The 27,337-nt window shown below is 43.8% G+C and overlaps 1 protein-coding gene across 3 annotated transcripts in view; it reads right to left on the minus strand.

The window, feature by feature from the left end:
• RCAN2 (regulator of calcineurin 2) overlaps positions 1-27,337 on the minus strand; it is a 303,056-nt gene that overhangs the window by 26,949 nt on the left and 248,770 nt on the right. For all 3 annotated transcript variants that reach the window (XM_021098802.1, XM_013988974.2, XM_021098801.1), the window contains one exon: positions 1,563-1,736. In XM_021098802.1, coding sequence (XP_020954461.1) covers positions 1,563-1,736 — 174 coding nt within the window. The remainder of the gene's footprint in view (positions 1-1,562; positions 1,737-27,337) is intronic.

The raw sequence follows: 27,337 nt of genomic DNA on the forward strand, positions 1-27,337 counted from the left end.
TCTTGCACACTGTTGATGGGAATACAAACCAAACAGCTTCTATGGAAAATAATATGGGAGTTCCTCAAAAAATGAAAAATAGAACTACTGTATGATCTAGCAATTCTACTCCTAGGTATTTACCCAAAAGAATTGAAATCAGATGTTCAACAGATATTAGTACTCCGACATTCACTATAGCATGATTTGAAATTGTCAAGACATGGAAACAACCTAAATGTTGGTGGACAGATGAGTAGAGAAAGAAAATGTGATATATGGAGTTTCCATCATGGCTCAGCAGTTGCTGAATCTGACTAGCATCCATGAGGATGCAGGTTCGATCCCTGGCCTCGCTCGGTGGGTTAAGGATCCGGCGTTGCCGTGAGCTGTGGTGTAGGTTGCAGATGAGGCTCGGATCCTGAGTTGCTGAGGCTGTGATGTAGACGGGCAGCTGCAGCTTGGATTCGACCCCTGGCCTGGGAATCTCCATACGCCATGCGTGCGGTCCAAAAAAAAAAAAAAGCGACGTCTATATTCCTTTCATTGCATCATCTCTGTAGAGTCCTGATGTGAAAATGATGCCTACAAACGACTAATGGATGGATCGAGGTATCTATGTAATGAACGAGGATACTAAGGAAACATTATGGACACCGATGTTCTACTGCTGAGGACTCTTCATGAACATTGTCAAGAATTACCCAGGCCTTGTCGGAAGAGCCAGAATTTATTTTGGGATAAAACAAAGCACAAAATTGATTTTCACATGTTTGTAACTTTTTTGTCCTGGGTATGAGTCATTGAAAAGATATACAGTCTACTGAAACTGTCACGTAATTTAAGTTTTATTTATAACCTTGCCTGGTAAGTTAGGAGTAGGTGTGATCAGAGCATTCTTATTATAAGTCCTAGCTGGCATGTAGGGTGCATTTACCCAACGCTAATCATTTTAATGCACAATGATTCATTTAATCCTCATAATGACGGTATAGGGAGCACGTCACCATCCCCATTTTACAGATGGGGAAACTGAGGCCCAGTAAGGTTATATAATTTGCCTAGATTAGAGCCAAACCTGCCAGTCCTCAGAGTCTGCTTTCTAAACTGCTATCCTGTCTCCACCTGGGAATCACGATATAGGTTTTTTTCTCAGTGAACTAATTACAGATTACAAACCAATCTGAAAGTAGAAAGGGCTCCATTTGCATTTTTAAAAGATAAAAAAAAAAAAAAACAACAACGAAGGCCCATAGGATTAGCTTTAGTAAAGAATGATCTTACCGGAGTTCCTGTTGTGGCTCAGTGGTTAACGAATCAAATCCGACTAGGAGCTATGAGGTTGCGGGTTCGACCCCTGGCCTTGCTCAGCGGGTTAAGGATCTGGCATTGCCGTGAGCTCTGTGTAGGTCACAGATGCAGCTCAGATCCAGAGTTGCTGTCTCAAGTTGCTGTGGCTCTGGCATAGGCTGGCGGCTATGGCTCCGATAGACCCCTTAGCCTAGGAACCTCCATATGCCACGGGAGCGGCCCTAGAAAAGGCAAAAAGCCAAAAAAAAAAAAAAAAAAAAGAATGATCTTACCTGTGCAAAGTAGAGTTTTAATTTTTTCCCCCTGAACTGGGTTTCATGCAGCTCTATCCTGGCTCGGGCTGCAGATTTGGGATTGCTGAAGTTTATTCGGACACGTCTGAAGCTCTTAAACAGCTGGAACGTCACACAGTCGTCATAAGTCCGGAATAGGCCCTCAAATTTTTCCTGATAAAAACAAACACAGAGGAAAACCCATTGGTCATTAATTTTGCATGATGCCAGATCTGACCAAACAAGTAAATATATAGGCTTTCCCTCATCTAAAATTAAAGCAGAACACCATAATGTATTTTTTTTCACCTGTTGGTCTGTAAGCAGGTGCTAAACATGCCTGAGGATTCAGTCAAAGGATTCAGAACCTGGGTCTAGGGATCGATCCCTAGAGGACCAGTGAATGGGGTCGGGAGTGCAACCCTATTTCCACTGACAAACCTGACAATTACGCAAAGCGTTGAGAGTTTCAACATAAATATGTTTTTTCCTGGGAGAGAGATCGTAGCTGTCATAAGATTCTCAAAGGAGTCCATTATCTTCAAAACATTAGCTTATGAGTAAAGCATGAGGTAGACATTGCTAGTGATTAGCAGGCTTGGGGGCACTTTTCTTGCCTAAAGATAGGGGAGCCCACTCTCTCCTATCTCAGGTAGTGCCATTAGTTCTTGTGGATGAAATAGGTACAGAAATCAGGAATAAAGCCCTGGAGAAGATTTTCTGTCGCATTCCCTGAGGACACCGTGTACTGCAGACAGGTGTGCAACTAGAAGCAGGGTTCTTCTCAGCCTCGGTCCCTGAGTGGCTCTGTGGAGTGGAAATATCTTTCTCCTGACTCCCACCCCATCCTAGAGCCAATGTTGGCCAAGGAAACAAAGAACCCTCTCTTGCATTAAACCACTGAAACTTGTGGAATATTGTATTCCTGCAGCACCACCAAGCCTATCACAATACAAAGCAACATTTTTTTTTTTTAAGGGCCAAACCTGCAGCATATGGAAGTTCCCAGGCTAGGGGCTGAAGAGGAACTGTAGCTGCCGGCCCACACCACAGCCACAGCAACCCGGGATCCGAGCCACATCTGTCACCTACGCCTCAGCTCACAGCAACACCAGATCCTTAACCCACTGAGCGAGGCCAGGGATCAAACCCGAATCCTTATGAATACCAGTACGGTTCTTAACCCCTGAGCCACAACGGGAACTCCAATTTAGAAATTTTGATTGGATATAAGTTTCAGTTCTCCTGTACACATCTCTATTCAATGCTCACTTTGTACAAGGAATGGTGTCTAGGCTTTAGAAGGATACAGAGAGGACATTATTTTGTTTTGACTCTTAGTGATGTAATGGTATAAGGTGAGAGGCAGACCCAGACCATAGAACACCTGTAAGTCTGGGGAAGGCATAAAAGGAAAGCTAGAGAATGTGAGTATATATATATAAACACCATTTATGTAGTTCTTCTTAGATTTATAAAAAAGATCCTATTACGAGTAACAAAACCAATGCATGTTAATTTACTCTGTGTTCTTAGTGGAGAAATTGCCACTAAGAAAATAGCTTCCATTTTTTAAAAAAAATGCTGATTCTTTTATTTCTACAATAAATGGTATTTTATCACAAGAGTGAGTTCAAGTGGGAATGAAGATGTGTGAGAGATGAATACTGCAAGATCCGTTGCATTTTGATTTGCAAGGGACCTGAGGGATCATTAATTCAGTCTTTCCCTCCTCACCTCCATCATTTTACAGATCAGGCCCCTGAGGTCTGGGGAGATGAGGACCGGCCCAAGGTCACATGGGCAGAGGGTGGCAGAGCCAGGACCAGGCTAAAGTCTTTGTGACCTGAATACAGAGATGCTTTCAACTACATCAATAATTACCCTGCTCGACTGAGAGGAAGCTTTAAGAAGAGCAAGAGATGGAGAGCAATAAGCTGACCCCAGCTCCTGTGTGACCACATCTGAGACTCAACAAGATGATGCGGGGTTAGAAAATCACTGTCCTCTGAGGCTGCATGGAGGGTGTCAGGTGAACTTGTCTCAGACCCTCAAGTCCAAGGTTCTGGTTCCTTCCAAAAGCATGCTGCCTATTGCTGAGGTTCCCTAGCATGTAGCCCATAGTAGTTTCACCCATTTTCAACTCCTGTGTCTGCACACACTTGATCTTTTTTTTTTCGTTTGTATGTGTACATTTGCTTTTTTGTTTGTTCGTTTCTTTGTTTTTTGGCTGCACCATGTGGGAAGTTCCAGAGCAAGGGACTGAATCTGTGCTGAGGCCAGATCCTTAACCCACTGAGCCACCAGGGAACTCCAGGGAACTATTTTTTTTAAACATATAAGGATGTTTATTGAAACCTTGGTGGCAGTGGCAAATTTTTTTTTTTTTTGAATTTGAATATCATGAATAGGGAACCTTTTTTTCTTTATGTATTTTTTTCACATTTTTTTTCCCTTTTATGGCCACACCTGCCATACTGGAAGTTCCCAGGCTAGGGGTCCAATCTGAGCTGCAGCTGAGGACTACACCACAGCCACAGCAACACCAGATTTGAGCCACATCTGCCACTTACGCCACAGCTTATGGCAACGCCAGATCCTTAACCCCCTGAGTGAGGCCAGGATGGAACCCGCATCCTCATGGAGACTAGATCTGGTCCTTAACCAGCTGAGCCACAACGCAAACTCCTTCACATTTTTTTTATCAAACGAAAGATTCTTTAAATTTTATAATGCTTTACAACTTTCAAATGTTTCACACACTCAATTTCATACAATCCCATAATAACCCTTTTCAAAACACCTTTTTTTTTTCCTCTCAGCTTCATGACATTTTATGGAGTGATTTGACTGGTTGTCTCTCTCTCGCCTTTTCAGGCTCTGTTCTCGTCCCCCTGTCCTATAAAGAACAAAACAGGAATCTTTCCTTGTTTGTTCCTTGGGCAGTTTTTATTGTTCTCAATTTTCAAGCCTTGGGATCAACCAACTCCCAGGCCTGGGGCTTCAGCCACCAGTCCCAGGGGGCTCCCAGCACTAAGTGTTTTCCTGAACAGGAATCCTGGGGACTAAAATGCTTTCTGGCCCTCACAAGGCAAGTAGTCTTAGCTGGTAAGATCGAAGCTGGTGGGCTGATTAATTTGAGAATTTTCAGGAAAGGGGGGAATTAAGGAACCAAAAGCTCTTTCTTTCTCTCCCTTTTTTCTTTCTTCCCTTCTTTTCTTTCTCTTTCTTTCTTTCTTTCTTTCTTTCTTTCTTTCTTTCTTTCTTTCTTTCTTTCTCTCTCTCTCTCTCTCTCTCTCTCTCTCTCTCTCTCTTTCTTTCCTTCCTTCTTTCTTTCTTTCTGTCTGTCTCTCTCTCTCTCTCTTTCTTTCTTTCTTTCTCTCCCTTCCTTCCTTCCTTCCGTTTTGCATTTTAGGGCCGTGCCTGTGGCATATGGAAGGCCAGGCTAGGGATCAAATCAGAGCTACAGCCGCCAGCCTACGCCACAGCCACAGCAACATGGGATCCAAGCTGCATCTGCGACCTACACCACAGCTCACAGCAACGCCAGATCCATAACACACTGAGCGAGGCCAGGGATCAAACCTGCATCCTCATGGATACTAGTCGGCTTCATTTCTGCTGCGTCACAACGGGAACTTCTCTTATTTCTACGTAGAGCATCGTTTAGGACACAATCCAAGGGTCTTCTTCTTGGATCTGCCGTTTTCCCATTTCTGGGGAGGGGGTTCCATCTCCTGTCTCCCCTCCCCACCCGCCAACATCAGCCTGGGCATGAACGTGAGTCCTGGAAAGGGAGGTGCTCTGTTCCTGGGAGTGGGATTCCTTGCCTTTTGGTTTATATTTCTTCCTGGCATTTTACATCTTGGCTGTTTGGCCTTGAGAGGATTAGGAAAGGAATGGAGGAGGAGGCCAGGCTGCAGGCTTAGGGCAGGGGTGACAAGGAATGACGGGAGGCCTGGGCGATGTCACTGCAGCTCTTTTCTCCACGATTCCTCAGGCAGCCACGACCAGCAAGCTGGAGATGGCAGGTGACAGAAGCCTCTTAGAGATCCGCCGAGGGAGGCCAGGGATCGAACCTGCATCCTCATGGATACTAGTCAGGTTCATTACCACTGAGCCACAACGGGAACTCCCTCTTTTTGGCCAGCAGTTTGAATAAAGCTCTACAGCAAAGATCTCAAACTCTGCTCTCTGAACCTCACACATCACAAAAATTGTGGAGGATCCTAAAGAACTTGGTTCATGTGAGTTTTATCCACCTACATTTATTGTACTAGACATAAAAACTGAGAAACTGAAAAGTATTTATTTATAAATTCATCTCTAAGTAACAATAATAAACCCAGCATATGTCAAAGTGATCTTTTTTATGAAAAATAATTGTTTTTCCCAAATAAGAAAAAGCTGAGTGAGAAGACTGGCATGGTTTCACATTTTTGCAAATCTCTTTCACTTCTGACTTCATAGAAGAGACCTGGAATCTCGAATCAGCTTCTGTTACATTATATCCTTCTGTTTGAAGGGTCTGAAGAAAAGCTGGCCTCACCCAAATATGTGGTTGGAAAAGGGAAGGGCGTTTTAATAGGCTTTCAACTGTTGTGAATATTCTTTTTTGATACTTCATCACAGCTCAACAAATGGCAGTTTCTTAAAATCTATTGCCACATTAAATCTGAAGCCATAATCAAATAATACATTATTAAAATCCATTTATCTATTTTTCACCTTTAATGGATATTTTCACCCATGCACGATTCTGTCGGAGTGTACATTGGTCATCTGAAAAATGTTGGTTCCTTGAGTGATGCAAATGTTGACACATTTCATGACACAAGATCAAAAATCACATTCATTAATATCACCACCCACTTTTTTTTTTTTTTTTTTTGGTCTTTTTGCCTTTTTCTAGGGCCGCTCCTGCGGCATATGGAAGTTCCCAGGCTAGGGGTCCAATCGGAGCTGTAGACGCCGGCCTACGCCAGAGCCACAGCAATGCCGGATCCTTAACCCACTGAGCAAGGCCAGGGATTGAACCCGGCAACCTCATGGTTCCTAGTCAGATTTGTTAACCACTGAGCCACGACGGGAACTCCTATCACCACCTATCTTATTAAGAAGTCTTTCGATATTACAAAGCTGTCAGATCCATGTTGGTGGATACAAGTTTTCCAAAATTGTAATTTTTGCTTGAAATTACCCTCTTTATCATTGGCAACAGACCCTGTAGGTTATTTTCCTAACACACTCATTCATTCGTTTTTGGTAAAATGTCCACAAAATAACTAAGTCTGCATAACTATAGTTTGTGCGTTGTCCTTTCTAGAAAGAATTAAGTTCCATGAGAAAAATAAGTGTCCAGTGCAGCTTGGGACATCTTCAGCCATTTCCTCAGGTGAAACACTGAAGTGTTTTAGGTTCACTTCCCATTCTATTATTCAGATTATTAAATAGGCATGTGCAGAGTTAATAAAGCTAGTAACATGCAGTTCCCCTCATGGCTCAGCGGTTAACGAACATGACTAGGAACTACGAGGATCCCTGGCCTCGCTCAGTGGGTTAAGGATCTGGTGTTTCTGTGAGCTGTGGGGTAAGTCGAAGACACAGCTCAGATCCCACCTTTCTGTGGCTGTGGTGTAGGCCAGCAGCTGTAGCTCCAATTCGACCCCTAGCCTGGGAACTTTCATATGCTATGGGTGTGGCCTTAAAAAGCAAAACAAACAAACAAACAAATAAATAAATGCATCTAATAACAAATGATGACACTCTACCGTAAAATTGGTATTTTTGTATTTTTCTTTATCGCACTCTTCTTCCTTTTTTGTGTGTGTGGGAGTGTGTGGCTGTGAAAAATACAGACACGAGTAGCATGGTTTGGTACAGTTTGGTGCCACTGCCTTGATTCATACTAAAGTACCAGCCTTTCTAACCACTATTGCTTTTGCACCAGGGGGGTAAATGTCAACACAGTTGGAAAAGCAAATACTGTCTTAGTGTTATCGTGGAAATAGTTTTGACCCCATGGGAAATGGTCTTGGGAACTCCCAGGAGTTCGTAGACCACCCTTTGAGAACTGCTGTATGACTGGACCTCAGAAAAAGTAAGGTTTAGTTGGTTTAGGGTGAAGACAAGAAGTCTAGTGAGAATCTCTTTTTAAAATTTTTATTTTATTTTTATTAGAGTATGATATTGTTTCAATTTCTGCTGTGCAGCATAGAGACTCAGTCATACATACATATATATATACGTACATATATATACACACACACACACATGCTTTTCCTCATACTATCTTCCATCATGTTCTATCCCAAGCAATTGGATATAGTTCCCTGTGCTGTGTAGTAGAACCTCATTGCTTATCCATCCAAATGTAATAGTTTGGATTTACCAACCCCAAACTCCCCACGCTGTGTATATATATGTGTATGTATGTGTGTATGTATACACACACAATGGAATACTACTCAGCCATAAAAAAGAACGAAATAATGCAATTTGCAGCAATGTGAATGCAACTAGAGATTCTCATAGAAGTGAAGTAATTCAGAAAGAGAAAGACAAATACCACAGGATATCACTTACATGTAGAATCAAATATGGCACAAATGAACCTACCTACAAAACAGAAACAGAGGGAGGAGGAAGAAGGGGGTTGGACCAGGAGTTTGGGGATGGTGGACGCAATCTAGTGAGGATCTTAAGGGCACAACCTGAGGGAGAGCAAAGATGGTTTGCCTCCGCTTGGTGATGCCTAGGGAATGAGTGTCATCAGCAACTCTAGGATTTGATACAGGGAGGATGGAGAGGACCTTTTCAAGAACATGGATTGTCCTCTCAGAAAAATGAGCAAGGGGCGCTAGAGAGAGGGAGCGGCTGGGAGAGGAGGTTAGTAGGGGAAGAAGAGCCAGGAATGGAGGCTGGGGCCGGATGAGGACATGAACACAGGGGAGGAAGCCGTGTAAATGAAGGCATCCCGAGAAACTTGCACCCTTGGCGGGGTAGACCAGATAATCAGAAAGGGAGGGCGCGATAGGTGGTGAGGCCATGCAGGTCTCAGGTGCTTAGGGTCCAAAGAGTAATTTGATATTTTTACCCTCATCAATTTGAATCAGCCTCATCCTTTACATAGCAAGAACAACAAGGTACACACAAAGGCATTCAGGGCGTGTGCCTGAAAATTGTGAGTGTGGCTGCTTACTAGAGAGTGTAGATCCAGGCCTCGCTCAGGACATGTTTGAAATCAAATAATCTCCTGGTTTCAAATAGGAACACTTTTGGATTTTAAAATGTCTACCTTTAAATGTGTTTGCTTTTCTTGAATAGTCTAGACAGCAAAGATGAATTTTTACCGATGGAAGCATTTTTTGCTTTCCTTGGAGAAGCTCACTGCGGTTTTCCTTAAGTCTTCTTACTTCACCTCTGTTATAATTATTCCTTACTTATTATCTGTACTCTGCATTTTAAAAAGATTCTAACATGGCTTAGAAAGACATGTAAGAATGAAAAATTTTTTTAAAAAGTGGAAATAGTGTAGAGAAAAAGAGGACAACAAGGGTGGAAACAGAAATTGAAGCCAATAAGGAGGACTCTTCAGAAAAGGTGAAAAACTTCTCATAGTCTTGATCGTTTGCCATGGGTGGGCCAACATCTTGCCTCTAATTTTTCCCAAAGCTGACATGATACGGTAATTTTCACCAGCTACCCAATTCTCAGGGCATTACGGTAAAGATGAGTCTGGCTTTAAAACCAGGCAAAGGGATCTGTCCACGGTCTTCGCAAAGAAGCTCCTGTGATGTGTTACAGAACATGAACCAAGGAGCAAGTGATCTCTTATAGCTTCCAAAGTGTAAGCAATGTTTTTTTTTTTTTTTTTTTAACCAATAACCTTTAAAGCATCCTCAGGACTTAGGGAAGCGCTCACTATATTTTAATTGCTTGGTTGATACAAAACCTCAAGGTATTTGATAGACTATTAGAACACTGAAATAGTACCTACAGTTTAACTCTAAACCAGATAAACAATATCATCTAATTTATTATCTCATTAACTCCTTACTCAGGTCCTTTGAGGGAGAGTTCCAATTATCATTATCTCCGAGTAACACAGGAAAACCAGAGAAGGTAATGACCTTGGCAAAGTCACCTGACTAACTAGTTAGCAAAATCAGAACTAGCAAGCTCAGATGCATCAAGAATAACATACAAACAAGTGAGAGGTCCAAAATACCAAAATGAGAAACCAGCTTTCCTTGTCAATCCAGAACTGTCCTGTCCTTGAAAACGTGGCTGCCAAAGAAAACCAACGGTGCCTTATCTGCATTCCAAACAATGCTTTATGCCTTTATGCATTTTTTTCCCCAATTTTCTCCCTTATAATACCTTTGGGTATAAATTATCTTCATAAGAAATTCAGCTTCCTTCAAATCACAAGGCTCTCATCTGTCAGATAATACTGCCCAGAAACTACTGAAGAATGAAACAATTCATTGAGGTTTATCACCTCTCAACGGATGCCCCGGACAAGCCCTGTGCAAATTCCATGTTTAAGGATCATACTGGATTTTAGAGGCTGCTCAGGAGGGCCTCCTGTCAAAAGGACTGCTATTGTAAATCTTCTGTAATCACACTCCTTACGTGATAGGCAAAACCAGGCCTGCATGTAGAGATTTTATTAAAATTAGTCGATAGTTGATTTACAGTGTTGTGTCAATTTCTGCTGTACAGCATAGTGACCCAGTCGTAAATATATGTATGTGTGTGTATATATATATGTGTGTGTGTGTCTGTATCTATCTACCTATATATACATTCTTTTCTTGGTCTTTTTTTAGGGCCACACCCTTGGCATATGGAAGTTCCCAGGCTAGGGGTCAAATTGGAGCCACAGCTGCTGGCCTACACCACAGCTCATGGCAATGCCAGATCCTTAACTCTCTGAGTGAGGCCAAGGATGGAACCCACATCCTCACGGATATTATTCAGGTTTGTTACCGCTGAGCTATTACGAAAGCTCCTATATATTCTTTCTCTCATACTATCTTCTATTGTGTTTTATCCCAAGAGACCGGACATAGTTCATTGTGCCGTACAATGGAATACTACTCAGCCACAAGAAAGGACAAAATAATGCCATGTGTAGCAACATGGATGCACCCAGAGATTCTCATACAAGTGCAGTAAGTCAGAAAGAGAAAGACAAATACCGTATGGTGTCACTTATATGTGGAATCTAACGTATGGCACAAATGCCCCATCTATAAAACAGAAACAGATCACGGACATGGAGCGCAGACTTGTCGTTGCCAGAGGGAGGGGGTAGGGAGTGGGATGGACTGGGAGTTTGGGGCTGGTAGATGCAGACTATTACATCTAGAATGGATACACAATGGGGTCCTACCACCCTATCAGGATTTCTCAGACCAGGAAGACCTGTGTTCCATCGTAGTTTGTTCCATTTGCTCCTGATATTATCTAAATTAAAACATTACCGTGAAAGGAGGCTCTCATCCCTTCCTTGCTGATAAAAGAGGCATTCAGACCTCACGTCATATTAACAACTTTGAGAACAGATAATTCACTGGAAGAGGCCCCAAAGCTTTTATCCCTTCTCACTGGAGTCCCTGGGAGAGACAAAGATCTAAAACCGGGTCCAAACTCCAAAAGGACCCTCTTTGTCCTGAAACCTCAGGGATTCATCACATGCCTCTCTCAACAGAATGCTTTCCATGGTTGGCGTTTGCTTCTCTTTCATTTGGGGCAGTGACCCTCAAGTTCATGGTGGCTAGACACCAATGCTATGGGAAAGTGCTCCCATAGACTATTAAAGCATTGAAATATTATCTTCAATTTTACTTCTCGAGTTAAGGACGTCTTGGTTTCTCTGCTGCCACCAAGCTGCAAACTATGCATTTAGACCTGGAAAAACAAAACCCCCAGAACTCTTCCAAAACTACAAAAATGTACAAGGGTTAAAAACTGGAATGACCTTGGAACAGGAGTGAATCTAAGTATCATGGAGCCTGAAGTTTTACAATTTGCAAATCCCTCTTTTAGCAAGATGCTACAAAATTAGGCATGGACAGGATTTTCCCTTTCCTTTTTTTTTTTTTTTTTTTTTTTTTTTTTTTAGAACAACAAGAAAAAAATCATAACGAGTAACTTGTGCAGATTTTATAAACAATATATGACCAGAGTGCCAGCACCCTACAGAGGCCATGGTAGAGACCCATGCAAATGAGAGTCCCTTAAGCTGAAGTTTCATTCACTTCCCAGGAAGTATGACCAACAGAATGACAAGTCTCCTGAACCATGACCAAGCAGTCTGGTATCTAACTTTTCAGAACAGCAAAAACAAGTACAGTGCTTATACGGCTCTCAGCTGATGATGCTCACTTCCCTAAATGTTTGAAGCCCCAGAATGAGAGCCAAGAACCTGGAAGCTGCAAAGTTTCAGCCCAGGTCTCATATTACAGATGAATGATATGTCCTGGCTGCACTGGAACCCATTTCCTAAATTTCTCCAAGATTGAGAACTGAGGGGGAGGGGCAAGTAAGGGGATGCTCGGACGCTCTCCTGCAGCTGTTCAATAAGGGGTGGCAAGTGCCAGATGAGGGGACTAAGAGGGGAACCTAAAGGTGGCACTGTCCCTTGTGCCTGGGACCCTTGTACAGCAATCCCCCCCGCCCTTTGGGTGAGTGAGACCCTCCCACACCTGAATATGGGACTGTTCTCATGGGTCTCACTACTCCCACCAATGAGACCAGGGGATGTGCAGCCTGGCTGTGCCAAGCAAGATGCCATCTGTGGATGGCGGCATGCACCTGCCTGCTCAGGACATTTGTAAGCCTCCCAAGGGAGTAGCCGGGAGGAGCACACCTACCTGTCCTGGGGATGGGGAGGGGGTGGACCAGGCAGACTAGACTTCCAAGAGAATGGTTATGATCACAGATGGTCGGTTACCCCTGCATGGTTGTACATACAAAGGAAGCACCTGACAGTCCTTTTATGGGTGCCACATTTCAGTTTATAATATCAATGTCTGCCTTGGTCCAGGGGATTGGCTGAGAACTGCCACATCCTTCTCTGGGCCAGCAGCTCCCCTCCTCTGATCAGGAATCTCCAAGAACGCCTGTGGCTATCATCAACTCTAACTGCACATGTGTCATTGATGAAATGTGCAGCCATTTTAAATTCATTTCAATATTGATTTATCTATGATAGATTGATGAAGAGAGGTGCTGTAAAGCCATGTTACTGGCACAGACTCTAGAGCCATACTACCGAGTTCAAATCCTGGACCCAGGATTTTGTACCACCCTGAGCAATTTACTCACCTGACACCTCAGTTTTCTTGCCTGTGAAATGGGAAAATAGCAGTATCTACCTCCTAGGGCTATTCTGAGCACTAAGTGAATTAATATATTTAAATCACCAAACGAGAGTTTATTTGAGCTGTTATCATTATGATTCCCACATTTGAATATAAATAATGTTTTCTTTATATGTCTATCTTTGGCCCGCTCTCTCCAGCTGCACAATTCTCCCTATATCTAAATCCAGGGATGTAAACATATTTATGCCCATATCTATCTATATTTATATCTAGATTGCACCTGTATCTAATCCTTAAAAGATTAAGAGCCATTATAGGAATGCCCAGAGGGATAGCCCATATAAAATTGAGTCTAATTATACTAACGTGTTTTCATTGATATTTTCATCTACTTAAAATGTAAATCCCAAATTAACCATCAAGATTTCTTCCTTGGCTGCTAAGCTGTAAAATTTCCTTTAAAAAAAAAAAAAAACAGCGTGGTAAATTAGATAATTCTAAGGAGGAAATCAGCCGGGTAATTGCCTTCAATCGTTTCCTTTGGAGAGTCCACACCACCAGCAGGGGCTGGGGTTCAGAGTCAGTGAGTAAATCGCAAAGATGCCAGCCACTGTTGAAACTACCTGAAGCTCAGACCAGTGGGCGATTCATTAGGCTCCGCCCACCTGTCTCCTTTCGCCTGTCCCAATGCACTTAACCATCTTTTAGACAAATCCATCTCTAGAACTCTATTTCCCATGTTCAATGGTTTCCTGGACATTTCTTTTGGGAAATCCAATAGGTGCCTTAAACTTCATGACTCTAAAGCCACACTCTTTGTGGGGGACTTCTAAATCTGCTCTCCTCTTTCTCAATGAATGGATCCGATTTACACGCTGCTCAATCCAGGAGGTTGGATGTCATCCCGATTTTTTTCCTCTTCCTCTCCCTCCGTCTCCATCTCACCAGTTAACCTGACTTTCTCAACGTTCCCATATCTGCTCTTCATCTGACCACCAACCAATTCCTTGGCTTTCCACAGCTCTCCCCCTGGCCATACTAGGTCTTCCTAGCTTCAGTCTGGCCACCCTAGACTCAACCTTGAGTTTCTTGCAAGATAGGTCTTTCTAAAAGAGAAAATTCTGAAATCCTCCAGCAGCTTCACATAGCTTTTAGAACACAGTGTGGCATAGCATTAATTAGCTTTAAAAATGGCCATCACTCACCCACAAATCTCTATTCCACCCATTCCCTAACCTACCCACGGTGCTCAAGCCAAACTTCCCCTTGCAAGTTCCCCAAGGCAGGCTACTCTGTATCTCCCAGCCGTCTCTCACGCGCTTTCTCTTCTGCCGGTGATAACCTTCTCCTTCAGAAAACGTTTTTTCCTGTGGCATTTCCCCCAGTTTTATGGAGACATAATCAACATAAGGCATGCTTGAGTTGTACAACATAGGGATTTGGTAAATATATATTGTGAAATGATTGCCACAATGTTTAGTTACCATCCATCACCTCACAGAGTTACACGCATTTTTCTTTCTTGTGATGAGAAGTTTAAGACCTAGTCCCCTAGCAACTTTCAAACACACAACACAGTGCTGATGACTGTGGTTATCCTGCTGTATGTTCCATCCCCATCAGAAAACCTCCAATTGTCTCTCGAGTCTCAGCTTGGGTTTCATAGCTGAGAAATCCCTCCTGAATCCTCCTGAGGTTTAGACAGCCTCCCACTGCACTCCCATAACACCGTTATCTAGTTAGTGAGGGTAATTCCTCCCCCACTGACTAGTACTTACTAGACTACGAGAACTTCAAAAGCAAGAATGGTTCATGCTTTTTTTGTTTTTTGTGTGTGTTTGTTTTCTCTTTTTAGGCACCTGTGGCATATGGAAGTTCTTGGGCTAGGGGTCAAATTGGAGCTGCAGGTGCAGCTGTATATAGACACACACACACACACACACACACACACACACATGCACAGCAATACCAGATCCCAGCCACACCTGTGACGTGCACCACAGCTCACGGCAATGCCAGATCCTTAACCCACTGAGCAAGGCCAGGGATTGAACCCGTATCCTTATGGATGCTAGTCGGGTTCTTAACCCATTGAGCCACAATAGGAACTCCAGGAATGGTTCCTATTTTTGTGCTTTGCTCCTCTGTTCACGATTGAGTGCCAACTGTGTACCACGCAGGATGCCTGCATTGTTAACAGAGCAGTGTGGACAGAACTGGCCTCCCTCCCCAACCACAATACTTTTTGGTGAGTTTTTTCATCTCTTCAAAACTACCTTCAATAAAATCAACAAATATGTACTGAACCCAGAGATTAAGATCTTCCATATTATAATATAACAGGGGAGCCCAAATCATATTGTACATACTTCTTTCCTGAAGTCTTTTTTTTGACCCCTTCCCCTGACCTACCCTTGCTTCATCTAGGTTTCATTTCCACTTCCTTAGGTTATTTAAAATACTCGGAACCTCTTTTCAGAATAATGTATCATCACAGTATGTGTTGGGGGGGAGGGAGGTAAGCGGTCAAGAAAGACTTCAAGGAAGAAATGGTAAGTGAAAGATGTATAGACTTTTTATTTTATATTTTATATTATATTTTATTTTATTTATTTTATTTTACTTTATTTTATTTTATTTATTTTATTTTACTTTACTATTTTATTTTATTTTATTTTATTACTTTTTATGGCCATACCTGCGGCATATGGAAGTTCCCAGGCTAAGGAGCTACAGCTGCTGGGCTACACCACAGCCACAGCAACATGGGATCTGAGCTGGGTCTGCACCCTACACTACAGCTCACAGCAACGCCGGATCCTTAACCCGCTGCATGAGGCCAGGGATCGAACCAGCACCCTCATGGATCCTAGTCAGGTTCCTTAATGGCTGAGCCTCAACTTTTCATGTGTGTAAATGAGGTGGTGGGAGAATTTAGAAGAAGCTTTTTGTTCCAGGCAAGAGCAGTCTTATCAAAGGCTTTATATATTCCTATTAATCTGATGCCACCTCTAAGGCAAGGGATTTTGGGGGGACGAAGGAAGAAGGAGACAAAGGTAACAGTTCGTCCTAAACCCCATTTCCCTGAGTGGGACCTTGCTGCCCATTCACAACTGTTACTAACTCCTTAAAGAACTGCAGAAAACGTAAAACAGGGAGTTCTCCCCGTGGCGCAGTGGAAACGAATCCGTCCCTGGCCTCGCTCAGCAGGTTGAGGATCCGGTGTTGTCGTGAGCTGTGGTGTAGGTTGCAGACGCGGCTCCGATCTGGTGTTGCTGTGGCTGTGGTGTAGGCCGGCAGCTACAGCTTCCATTTGACCCCTAGCCTCGGAACCTCCATATGCCGTGGGTGCAGCCCTAAGAAGACAGGAAAAAAAAAAAAAAAGAAAAAGGAAATGTAAAACAAATGAGCTTTGAGATTTTATTATTTTAAGGGTCAGCTCTTACATGTTCCTTGTGATATTGATTTTTCTAGCAATCTGCTCCACTGAATACATTTCATTTGAATTCTAAACTATGGGTCCTGGGTCTACTGAGACAGACAGGACAAACTGCTCACCAGCTCCAAGACTAATTTAGGAAATAATCCCTTCGGAGAACGCCAGGCAGTGTTGTAGCTGAAAGAAGGAGGAAATAATGTTTCTAGAAACAAGCAGTATTCTCTCTGCTCAAGATGGAAGCGAAGCCTCTGTTTTAATAACGGGCTGTCAATAATTGATGAGGACATTTTTAGTATGTTTAATGTTAAATTAAAGGGCTAAATCCTAAATATGTTCCCTATCACATCCTTCTGAAGATGAGCAATTTAAAATTTAATCCATTCATTTTGCCATTTGGCACAGGATCAAAGCAAGCTTTTCAAAGGCAATGTATCATCCTTAACTTATTTTTCCCATGAAATGGAGAGAGCATTTGCATTCTTTTGAGATGCAGATATGAGCAAAATTTTATGACTCGATTTAAATCTAGAAAGAAAATACACAGTTTGTTAGGCTCCTCATGGTCCTCCTCACTGTCCCTTTTCCTCCTCGCAATTACACCTTTTCTTTTTTTTTTTTTGTCGTTGTTGTTGTTGTTGTTGCTATTTCTTGGGCCGCTCCCGCGGCATATGGAGGTTCCCAGGCTAGGGGTTGAATCGGAGCTGTAGCCACCGGCCTACGCCAGAGCCACAGCAACGCGGGATCCGAGCCGCATCTGCGACCTACACCACAGCTCACGGCAACGCCGGATCGTTAACCCACTGAGCAAGGGCAGGGACCGAACCCGCAACCTCATGGTTCCTAGTCGGATTCGTTAACCACTGCGCCACGATGGGAACTCCACCTTTTCTTTTTGATTTTTAAGACTGTACCTGCAGCATATGGAGGTTCCCAGGCTAGGGGTCCAATTGGAGCTGCAGCTGCTGGCCTATGTCACAGCCACAGCAAGACAGGATCTAAGCTGTGTCTTATGAATTACACCACAGCTCATGGCAATGCTGGATCCTTAATCCACTGAACGAGGCTAGGGATCGAACCCACAACCTCACGGTTACTAGTTGGGTTCGTTTCTGCTGCACCACAATGGAAACTCCACACCTTTTCTATCTTATTTAGTTTCTATGCTTTCTGTGCTTTCGGTACTGACATAAGAATACATGTTATAATAAAAACCTTATTTAAAATGAAATCTCTCATGTCTCCTGGGATAGAACATGATGGAAGATAATATAAGAAAGAATGTATATGTATGACTGGGTCACTTTGCGTACAGCAGAAATTGGCACGACATTGTAAATCAATTATATTTTAATTGACACAAAAACAAACCAAATTCCAGAAAGTTCCCCAAAGCAAAACTTGAACTTGCTGTGCTCTCTCATCAATTTAGACAGCATTTTCATTGTATTTACAACTAGTTACATAGCATTTACATTGTATTCGGTATTATAAGTAATATAGAGATGATTTAAAGTATGCAGGAGGGGCGTTCCCTTCATGGCTCAGTGGTTAATGAACCCTACGAGGATCCATGAGGATCCAGGTTCAATCCCTGGCCTCACTCAGTGGGTTAAGGATCTGGCATTGCTGTGAGTTGTGTTGTAGATTGCAGACGAGACTCAGATCCCTCCCAAGTTGCTGTGGTTGTGGCTGTGATGTAGACTGGCAGTTGTAGCTCCGGTTGGACCCCTAGCCTGGGACCTTCTGTATGCTGCGGGTGCAGCCCTCAAAAGCAAAAAAAAAAAAAAAAAAAAGAAGGATGCAGGGAGATGTGTGTAGGTTATATTCAAACCCTGTATCATTTTACATAAGGAACTTGAGCACGCATGGATTTTGATATCCATGGGGGTCATGGAATCAGAACCCCATGGATACTGACAGATGACTGTATTCAACAAAAAAAATCTGTCTGCTGCACAATTCTTGATACCAGTGCACATGAGCCCAGGAAGAGTTAGAACTCCCACCTCTCCCAGCAATAATAGTAATCACTATCACTTAGCAGGCCTCCCTAAGTGCAGACACTGTACGTCGTCCTGACAGTCCAACCTGTGGACCACAGACCAGCAGTAGCAGCCTGGGGGGCTGTCCTGTAAACATCTCCGGCTCTAAACCTGCAGACCGACTGATTCATCATATGTACTTCAACCAGGTCCCCAGATGATCGGTATCCCTTTAAGTTGGATAAGGACCAGATTAGAAGACTTGGGTTGCACCATTAGAAACTTAAGAGCTTCCTGACTTAGTGCATAAACTGACGGATGTAATTGTGCTACTGGGAATTACCAGCACTGTCTTTGGGTGTTAGTGGTTTTCCTTTGAGGGGGGCATTAATTAATACATTTATAGAATTATGCTTAGCAATTACTCCTGTTGATGACTTTGTTCTTACAATCACTGCAATGTTTTTACTTTAATTAGTATCTTGTTCTTTCCCAGTTGTCTGTTTTCACTGGGTTTCTCTCCTACTACAAAGAGGAGACCCATCGGGTGCATAGATGGGGCTCTATGTTGGAGGGTTCTATGAACAAGGGAAGAAGAGAACCTGAAGAGATTTTCAAACGGTAGAAGCTTTGGTCTCAGTTGATCGATACTGTTGAATCTAAATCCACCCAGGATTATCCCCAGGACAATTTATTTCTGCTGTGTATCACTTAACCAGTACATTTGAAACCAAGCAGTATACGCATATGAATGGAAGCATCAGACCTTCTATCCCAATCAATTTTAATTACTTTTTTCCAAAGGTTCCCAGCGATCAGGTTTTCTCTCCAGCATCACCTTAACTTTTGTTCTTAGAAGGGACACTAAGAGTTCCCATTGTGGCTGAGGGGTAATGAATCCGACTAATATTCATGGGGACTTGGGTTCATTCCCTGGCCTGGGAACTTCTATATACTGTGGGTGTGGCCTCTGAAAAGCCAAAAAAGAGTAGGGGGACAATATCAGTAAGTTACTCTAATCCCTTTACTTGGCAAGTTGATTTTTTTTTTTTTTTTTTTTTTTTTTTTTGCTTTTTAGGGCCATACCCGCAGCATATGGAGGTTCCCAGGCTAGGGGTCTAATTGGAGCTATAGCTGCTGGCCTACACCACAGCCACAGCAACGCAGGATCCGAGCCGAGTCTTCGACCTATACCACAACTCACAGTAATGCCAGATCCTTAACCCACTGAGCGAGGCCAGGGATCGAACCCTCAACCTCATAGTTACTAGTTGGATCCATTTCCTCTGCTCCACGACAGGAACTCCAAAAAGTTGAAATACATAAAACACGGAGCAGTAAGGTAACACACCCGTTACCTCACTCTTAGTCAGAGGCAACACTACCCTAGAACTTGGAACTTGAATGTATGGACACAGTGAAACACAAAGGCAATACAGCAACATTTAGAATCAAGATTCTTCTCTGATGTTTTGGAAAAATGCCAGACTTTGAATAATCCAAAGACATTCAGAGGTGTCGTACTGGAAATGAGATAGTCCTTAGGAAAAACAGGGCTGCAATGTTCATTTTTTTTTTTTACAAAGCCTCAAATATAAATTTCATCCCAGGAGTTTCCATTCTGGCTCAATGGAAACGAATCCGACTAGTAACCATGAGGTTGCAGGTTCAAGCCCTGGCCTCACTCATTGGGTTAAAAATCAGGTGTTGCCATGAGCTGTGGTGTAGGTTGCAGATGCAGCTCGGATCTGGTGTTGCTGTGGCTGTGGCATAGGCTGGTAGTTACAGCTCCGATTCAACCCCTAGCCTGGGAAGCTCCATATGTTGTGGGTGTGGTCCTAAAAAGCAAACAACAAAAAAAGTGTGTATGTATATATATATATATATATATATATATACACTTTTAAATAAGTGCTTCATCAAAGGTTCTGGGCAAGCGATGGTAGCAAGAGACTTCTAGTATATATGTTTGCCAAGTTTTAGTTACAAACCATGTTGTAACTGGAAAAGATTATTGTGACTCTGGAAAATAACACGGTCATGGTAAACCAGTTGGAAAAGCATACACACAGGTCAAGGACAAAATGACCCCATCCATCAAAGATAATCACTGTTAATGTTTTTAATTAAATAAAAGCATTATATTGATCACTGTTACTTAAATTTATCAGAAAAAAAGATTTAAAGAAAACTAAACAATTGTTGATGTTCAGAAAAAAGTTTATCCCAAATAGATACTAATCTCCTAAAGGAGTCTTGCAAATTTTTAAATAAAAAGTCTCAAGAGAAATAGGTTTATGTTTTTAGGTATAAAATCGAAGGCATCTATCTGACGAAAATCAGAAGATAATGCTGATATCTAAAAAAAAATTTCAGGGAGGGATGGACGGGGGGTGTGGGATTGGCATATGCACATGGAGGTCTATGGAATGATTGGCTAATGGGGACCTGCTGTACAGCACAGGGAACTCTACCCAATGTTCTGTGATAATATTTGTGGGAAAAGAATCCAAAAGAGAATGAATATGTGTCTGTGTATGACTGAATCACTTGGTTGTACAGCAGAAATGATCCCAACTTTGTAAATCAACTAGACGTCAATGAAACTTGAGAAAACAGAAATCGAGAAAAAAATAATTTAAACCTCTATTATTTAATTTAAAAAAGAACCCATGCCTACTTACAAAGTAATAGAAAAAGGCAAATTTGTAAAATAACATGTAACAGTCACAAACGCAAGCACTGGCTGGGGCGGGAGGAAGCAGCACCATAGCGAAGTAACTGCAACCATTTTGTACAATTAGCATGAAATAAACGGACTAGACCTACTAATGCCAGTCTTCATTCACCCGACTGTTCAACTGTTTTGACTTGTGCCAGTTTGGATTTATTGTTTCAGAAAACACTACTCCTTTCACTTCATCAATGGCACCATTTTTTTTCATGTTTCAATGGAGAAGTGTATCAGTCTCATTTTTTTCTTTTTTAGACTTTCTAAATGCCTTTCTATTTTTATTGAAAAGAAGAGACATATGCCTTTATTTCATGCCTTTATTTCATGAGTCTTGCCACAAAATTGTACTTCCAGGTTCCTAATGACGTAATTTGAATTATCATATCAAATGTCTCCTTTTTTAGTAGTCTAAACAGATTTTTTTAATTGAAGTAAAGCTGATTTATTATGTTGTGCTAATTTCTGCTGTATCGCAAAGTGATTCATACATATATACATAAATACACACACACACACACACAAAGCCACACTGTTTTTTTAAAATTTTGTTATTTCATTGTAAGGCCGCACCTGTGGCATATGGAAGTTCCAGGCCTGGGATTGAATCTGCGCCACAGCTGAAACCTACACCAGATCCATTTAACCCACTGATCAAACCTGCACCTCTACAGTGACCCAAGCCACTGCAGTCAGATTCTTAACCCACAGAGCCATGGCAGGAATGCCTATATATTCTTTGCTTTTTTTTTTTTTTTTTTTTTTTTTTTTTGTCTTTTTAGGGCCACACCTGTAGCATACAGAGGTTCCCAGGCTAGGGGTTGAATCAGAGCTGTAGCCCCATAGCCACAGCACCGAGGGATCCGGGTCTCATATGCAACCTACACCACAGCTCACAGCAATGCCAGACCCTTAACCTACTGAGTGAGGCCAGGGATCGAACCTGCCTCCTCATGGATGCTGGTCAGATTCGTTTCCACTGAGCCACGATGGGAGCACCAATATTCTTTTCCATCATGATTTATCTCAGGATATTGAAAACAGATCCCTGTGTTATATGGTAGGACCTTGTTGTTTATCCATTCTACATACACTAGTCTGCATCTACTACCCCCACATTCCCAGTTCAAAAGTCTTCTTTAAGTACTTCATCAAAGAACCCTCTGAATTCCTGGGCCACTTTGAATCAATTAAGTTTTAGGCCAGTTGGAGAACTGTCATGACTACCTTTCTTCTCCTTTCAATCTTGGGCTGTTTCTACTGGGTTATGCATCTTTCACTTTCTTAGAGTACAGTTTTCTGCTATGAAGAAAAACATCTGGGGAGACCTCCCTCCCCTGCAAAGATGGCAGGTGGAAAACATTCCAAGTCATTGCACTGTCAAGTATGTGTATATGTTGCCATCACACTAGGCTGCTTGTCCCCCAGAAAGGCTTCAGCAGATCCAATGGCAGCAAAGGGGGGGTAGGGGTGGTTTTTCAGAGGTGTCCCCCTGCCCCCTTCAGGACCTTGCATCTCCGGGAGCAGTCATTGGGTGAGAGCTATCCCAGGTGAAGGGCGTGGCCTTGGCGAGGTGACCCCCTTTCTCCTTGGCTGAAGGCTATTCCCACAGGAGGACTCAGACAAGCTCTTCTAGCTGCCATGACTTCAGAGAAGGTCATGGGAAAGCATGCCTAGGCATGCCGGGAGGACCCAGGGGAGTCAGAGGGCCCCTGGGTGGGATGTCATCAGCAGCTTCAGGACACAGAAGCTGGCAGGAATCAAGTGAGTGGAGGACTCTGGGATGAACCACCAACATGACCTCTCTCACGTTCCCACAGGCTCGGCTCTGCTTTTCCCGGTGGTCGCACCGACCCTTAAGAAGGCACTTAAGGCTGATTCCACACTTTATATAATTCTTGTTTTCTCCCATTGAGAGGGCCCCTGTGGAGCTTGCACAGCATCACCTGGTCAGCCAATATGACGCTCAGAGGGCTGATGCTCTCCCTGGGGTCTGAGGCCACTGCGGCCGTCCCTGCGGCCACCTCTCCGGCCCTCGGGATCCCATCTGCCTGCTGTCTTCTGCAAGGATTTCTGATCTGCTCCCAGTGCCACCGACTGCTGCTTCTTGCTACATTTTCTTCCTGCCATTTCTGAGACATTTCAGTGGAGAGAGGCGTTAAACACTCCTCAGCCTGATATTTTGGGCCCAAAGAGCATCGGGGACTTCTTGTTGGGATTATAATAGGTTGAAGCACACGGAATGGCATTTTGTGGAGGTTAAAAGTCAGCAAATATCAGCACTTCCTTGTGGTTCCATCCAACAGCCTGCAAGGTACTGGATAGACCAGAGAAGCCAAGAAATACCTCCTTTACTCCCTGTCGAGAAACAACATTAAGGAGTTTCCATTGTGGTGCAGTGGAAACAAATCCAACTAGTATCCATGAGGATGCAGGTTCGATCGCTGGCCTCGATCAGGGATCCGGTCAGGGATCCGGCATTGCCATGAGCTGTGGTGTAGGCTGCAGACATGGCTCAGATCCTGTGTTGCTGTGGCTATGGTGTTGGCTGGCAACTGCAGCTCTAATTTGATCCCTAGCCTGGGAACTTCCATATGCCACTGGTTCGGCCCTAAAAAGCAAAACAAAAACAAAAACAAATTCCCCAAAACCCCACACAACATTAATCATCAACTTTTATGATAAGTATCTTTTTTGTTTGTTTGTTTTTGCCTCTTTTTTTGCCTTTTCTAGGGCCGATCCCACAGCATTTGAAGGTTCCCAGGCTAGGGGTCTAATCGGAGCCATAGCCGCCGGGCTACACCAGAGCCACAGCAACTCGGGATCCGAGCTGCGTCTGTGACCTACACCACAGCTCACAGCAACGCCAGATCGTTAACCCATTGAGCCAGGCCAGGGATCGAACCCGCAACCTCATGGTTCCTAGTCGGATTCGTTAACCACTGTGCCAGGACGGGAACTCCAGTATCTTTTTCATTTGTTTCATTCATTCTTTAATTCCAAGGAATGTAAAATGTAGTTCCAATGCAATGTCAGCATGCTGTGCGGGACATTTTCTCCTCACTCATTTAAGTCTCCAGCACTGCAGGAAGGTGGGCGTCTAACTGGTGAATGGGACAAGGCTGGTGACTGTGGGGGGTGTCTTAGCACAGGGAGCAGACCGACCCAGGCGCGCAGGGGCTCCAGGCACACCCTGGGGACATGGCTGTGTGTGAGCGTGGGGTCCAAGGCCGGGAAGTGGAAGGATGGAAAAGCTGTCTCCTTGAGTGCCCAGCTGTGTGGTGGCGCCTGATTACTGTGAGCAGACTGGCCTCACTCCCTCCTGCCCCCGAGAAGCCACTGCCCACCAGGGAGTGCAGTGTGTGTCCTGTCCATGGAAAAAAAACAACAAACAAACAAACAAACGCTCCTTACTTCCTACAAGGTGCTGCCAAGAACAGAATTCCAGCTTCAGCTGCATTTTCCACTCTTCCTTTCATCGAGGGAAGGGTCCCTCTCCTCTGGGACACCTCAGTGGAACATGCTGAAACCTGCCCTATCAGCCTTGATACCAGCTTGTGTCTTCTGGGAACACGTTTCTTTCTTCTTCTTCTTCTTCTTCTTCTTTTTTTTTAGGGCCACATCCTCGGCATATGGAGGTTCCCAGGCTAGGGGTCCAGTCGGAGCTACAGCTGCCAGCCTACACCACAGCCACAGCCACATCAGATCTGAGCTGTATCTTCAACCTACACCACAGCTCACAGCAACGCCGGATCCTTAACCCACTGAGCGAGGCCAGGGATTGAACCTGCAACCTCATGGTTTCTGGTCAGATTTGTTTCTGTTGCACCACGATGGGAATGCCCACACGTTTCTTGTTTAGACAGAAGGATGTAGTGGATGTGTTCAGACTCAGACGCTTGGCACCAGTGTGGCCACATTCCTTCCAGGTCAAGACTCTGGACTACTCTTGTGTTGCCTCCTGAGAGAACAGCTTACCTTCTTCTGGGAGTCCTCTTCCTCCTCGGATGCAGCCAAAACTCAGTTGTCCGTGGGGTCGGTCTAGGGAGTCTCAGCTCAAGCGAAGTAGAGATTTCTTCCAGGTTTTATTCCCCTTCTTTTTTTCTTTTTGTTCTGAGTTTGGTTTTATAAGTTTCAAATGGAGGTTGCCTGGCTTTGCTCTATTAAGATCTATGAATAAGTCTAGGTTTACCCTATGTCGGGTCTCCTATGCAAGCTTTTTTTTTTTGTCTTTTTTATTTTGGGGGATACACCTGTGGCATATGGAGGTTCCCAGGCTAGGGGCTGAATTGGAGATACAGCTGCCGGCCTATGCCACAGCCACAGCCACACAGGATCGGAGCTGGATCGGAAACCTACATCACAGCTCATGGCAATGCTGGATCCTTAACCCACTGAGCAAGGCCAGGGATGGAACCTGCATCCTCATGGATACCAGTCGGGTTCTTAACCTGCTGAGCCACAACGGGAACTCTTGTGCAGTATTTCTGAAATGCATAGATTATATACATTTCCAGAAGTAAATGGGATCATAAAAGCCTTGTAAACATTAAGGTGCTCTCTCCTTAGACAGGGCAGGGGTGATATTAATCAACAGAGATGGATGAATGGCTGGGTCCATTTGGGACGTGAGCATCTGCTCTAAATGGAATTACCACTGCTGGGCTAACCACAGCCATTTTTCTTTAGAGAGCAGAAAGTGGTGAAAGAAAAAAAAAATCATGAACTGTGTGTTTCTTTTGTGACCACGCTCAACCACTGCATTTAGTCCGGAGGGCAAGGTTGGCCTGAGGTCAGCTCTGTGAAAGGCTGGATGCAGAAAACGCTGAAAAAGATGCCAACGAGCCTCTTGGCTGAACGGGACTGAGCACGGAGGCTTCCTGTGGATCAACGCAGCAAACAAGGGTGGGCCGTGATTATTGCATCATTTACTTTCCAGCAGCGGTTTAGCTGCCTTCCTGTTTGTGAATCCGAGATGAACACAGAGCTTTGTTCTGACCAGAGGATGTTCCACCTGCAAACCTTTGACCACACAAGCTAAGTGTGGGCGGAACCTCTGCGTTTGGAATGGGGGTGTATTTACTGAGACACGTCTTCACTGATGGCTTCTTTCTTGGACCCTCATTATCTACTCAGGTACCTACATGTGAGTCCTACACTCCCTCAACTGTGGAAGCAGAAAACAGAGACATCTCGGAGAGTTCCCATCATGGCTCAGCGGTCATGAACCTGACTAGTATCCATGAGGACGCAGGTTCTATCCCTGGCCTCGCTCAGTGGGTTAAGGATCTGGCGTTGCTGTGAGCTGTGGTGTAGGTCACAGATGTGGCTTGGATCTTGCATTGCTGTGGCTGTGGTGTAGGCTGGCAGCTGCAACTCTGATTCGACCCTTAGCCTAAGAACTTCCATATGTCGCACCTACGGCCCTAAAAAGTAAAGGAAAAGAAAAAGAAAAAAAAGAAAGAAAACAGAGAGGTTGGCTTCTCAGCTTTTGAGTTCAAGAGCTGAGGGCCAGATGCTAATATAAAATATTTATAAGAGGAGTTTCCATTGTGGCTCAGTGGCAACAAACCCAACTATTATCCTGACTTAGTATCGAACTAGTAACCTGACTAGGGTTCAATCCCTGGCCTTGCTCAGTGGGTTAAGGATCTGGTGCTGCTGTGAGCTGTGGTATAGGCTGGCAGCTGTAGCTTCGATTTGACCCCTAGCCTGGGAACATCCATATGCTACAGGTGCAACCCTAAAAAGACAAAAAAAAAAAACCCCTCAAATCCAAATATTTAGAAGAGTATTCAGAGTCAGTTGTTTCCATCAAAGGAAGTAAACATCCTCTAGATGATTACAGAGAGAGATTTGGAGAAAACTCTATTCTTTACGATAGGCTGGTATGGATCCAACATCCTGCTCCAGTCGGCATCAAAAGCTATAAGGGGTGGGTGGGCTTCTGGGATTCCCAAGTGTGTTTAGAGATCTGGTGTAGGTAGCACCTGTGCCTCACCCCCAGTGGGGAGGGTGTCTAGATTAGCAACAAGGCTCTAGAACCTCCCCCCCCCCGCCCCGACATCCTGCCTTATAGGGAAACAATACCATGAAGACGGTTGTGTGGTGTGGCCAGGCAGAGAGTGTTCAAGACAGCCCCAGTGAATTTCCCATATGTCTAGAGTCATGAAAGAGCTTCCAGTATTTGGGGGGTTTTTCCAAAAAGAGAGGCAGGGAGGGCAGGAGACCCCAGGACTTGCTCTGTGGCTAGGACTCGAGGAATAAAGAATAACCTCCTAGACTTT

Source organism: Sus scrofa, chromosome 7 (genome assembly GCF_000003025.6).
Source record: "Sus scrofa isolate TJ Tabasco breed Duroc chromosome 7, Sscrofa11.1, whole genome shotgun sequence".
Lineage (NCBI taxonomy): Eukaryota > Metazoa > Chordata > Mammalia > Artiodactyla > Suidae > Sus > Sus scrofa.